This window comes from Salvelinus sp. IW2-2015, linkage group LG4p (assembly GCF_002910315.2).
Source record: "Salvelinus sp. IW2-2015 linkage group LG4p, ASM291031v2, whole genome shotgun sequence".
NCBI lineage: Eukaryota > Metazoa > Chordata > Actinopteri > Salmoniformes > Salmonidae > Salvelinus > Salvelinus sp. IW2-2015.
The window spans coordinates 6,725,520-6,726,707 of NC_036841.1; the positions used below are offsets into that span (position 1 = coordinate 6,725,520).

Genomic DNA, 1,188 nt, shown 5'->3' on the forward strand with positions numbered 1-1,188 from the left:
CCCGTCCATCCGTCTGTCTGCCCCCCAGGCCAGGTGATAGCTGCTGATACACCTGTGTGTTCATCCAGGCAGGTTGGTTGATGCTGGGAGCTACATCAGCAGATAGTTACGCAATACGTGCCACTTATCAGCCAAAAGACAAGCAGGGCCTTAAAGCAGGCGGTCTGTAAATGAATGAACTGCCTGTTAAGTCTTCTAGATGGCTGTTGAGATACAGGTGATTTTCTGACACACCAACCGCAGAGAGGATTAGCGCTATTGGCATGTTGTTGTGATGGTCGGGAGAAAACATGTACTTCAGATAACCTTCAATCACTCTGCTCTCTGTCTCTCTCTCTGCTCTTTCTCTCTCTCTCTCTCTCTCTCTGCTCTCTCTTTCTCTCTCTGCTCTCTGTCTCTCTCTCTCTGCTCTCTGTCTCTCTCTCTGCTCTTTCTCTCTCTCTCTCTCTCTCTCTGCTCTCTCTGCTATTTTCTCTCCCTCTCTCTCTGCTCTCTCTTTCTCTCTCTGCTCTCTCTCCCTCTCTCTCTCTCTCTGCTCTCTCTCTGCTATTTTCTCTCCCTCTCTCTCTGCTCGCACTCTTTCTTTGCCTATGGAAATATAGCAGTTGTACACGGTCAACGTTCTCCAGGAGAACCAAAATAATTATTCTGTACATTTTTTCTGATGTCTTCCACATGGCCCTCTGGTTCTTTCTGATCTCTGGATCAGATTTCGCTATGTGAATAGACGTGGTGACCCTGACCCCAGCCCTCACCTAAAATAGCTATAATGGGACTAGGTTATTACTTGACGGACTGCGTAGTAAAGAACCACTGACTGATAATGGTTGCCAAATGTGCTCGCCGCTCTACGACTCATGGGAAACATCCACTGGTGTCCTACAATGTTCAACTGACCAGGGGGCTTCACCTCTCTGGTGCTATGCATGATGGGAAGTGACCTGGGGATTGTGGGTAGATGGTCCTGGCTAAGGATCACCTTCTACCCAGAACACATTGCTCCCACTATGGCATGTGGTTGCCAATGGAAGCTGTAGATACTGAGTTGTGTGTACTGTCTAGTACTGCATGTGTGTGCATTTGCTCTCTGCCTTTGTTCCAGGGCCAATAACATGGACGTGGGGCTTGCTGCAGTCTTAGCATCATGTCAGTCCAGGTTAGCGTYAGTGTGGAGGGTCCCGGGATGGG

General features: G+C 48.9%; 1 protein-coding gene across 1 annotated transcript in view; it reads left to right on the top strand.

Annotated features, from left to right (window-relative positions):
- LOC111956864 (neurobeachin-like) overlaps nucleotides 1-1,188 on the top strand; it is a 328,897-nt gene that overhangs the window by 309,743 nt on the left and 17,966 nt on the right. The window contains 1 exon segment of the mRNA XM_070436743.1: nucleotides 1,103-1,118. Within this exon segment, the coding sequence (XP_070292844.1) occupies nucleotides 1,103-1,118 (16 nt within the window).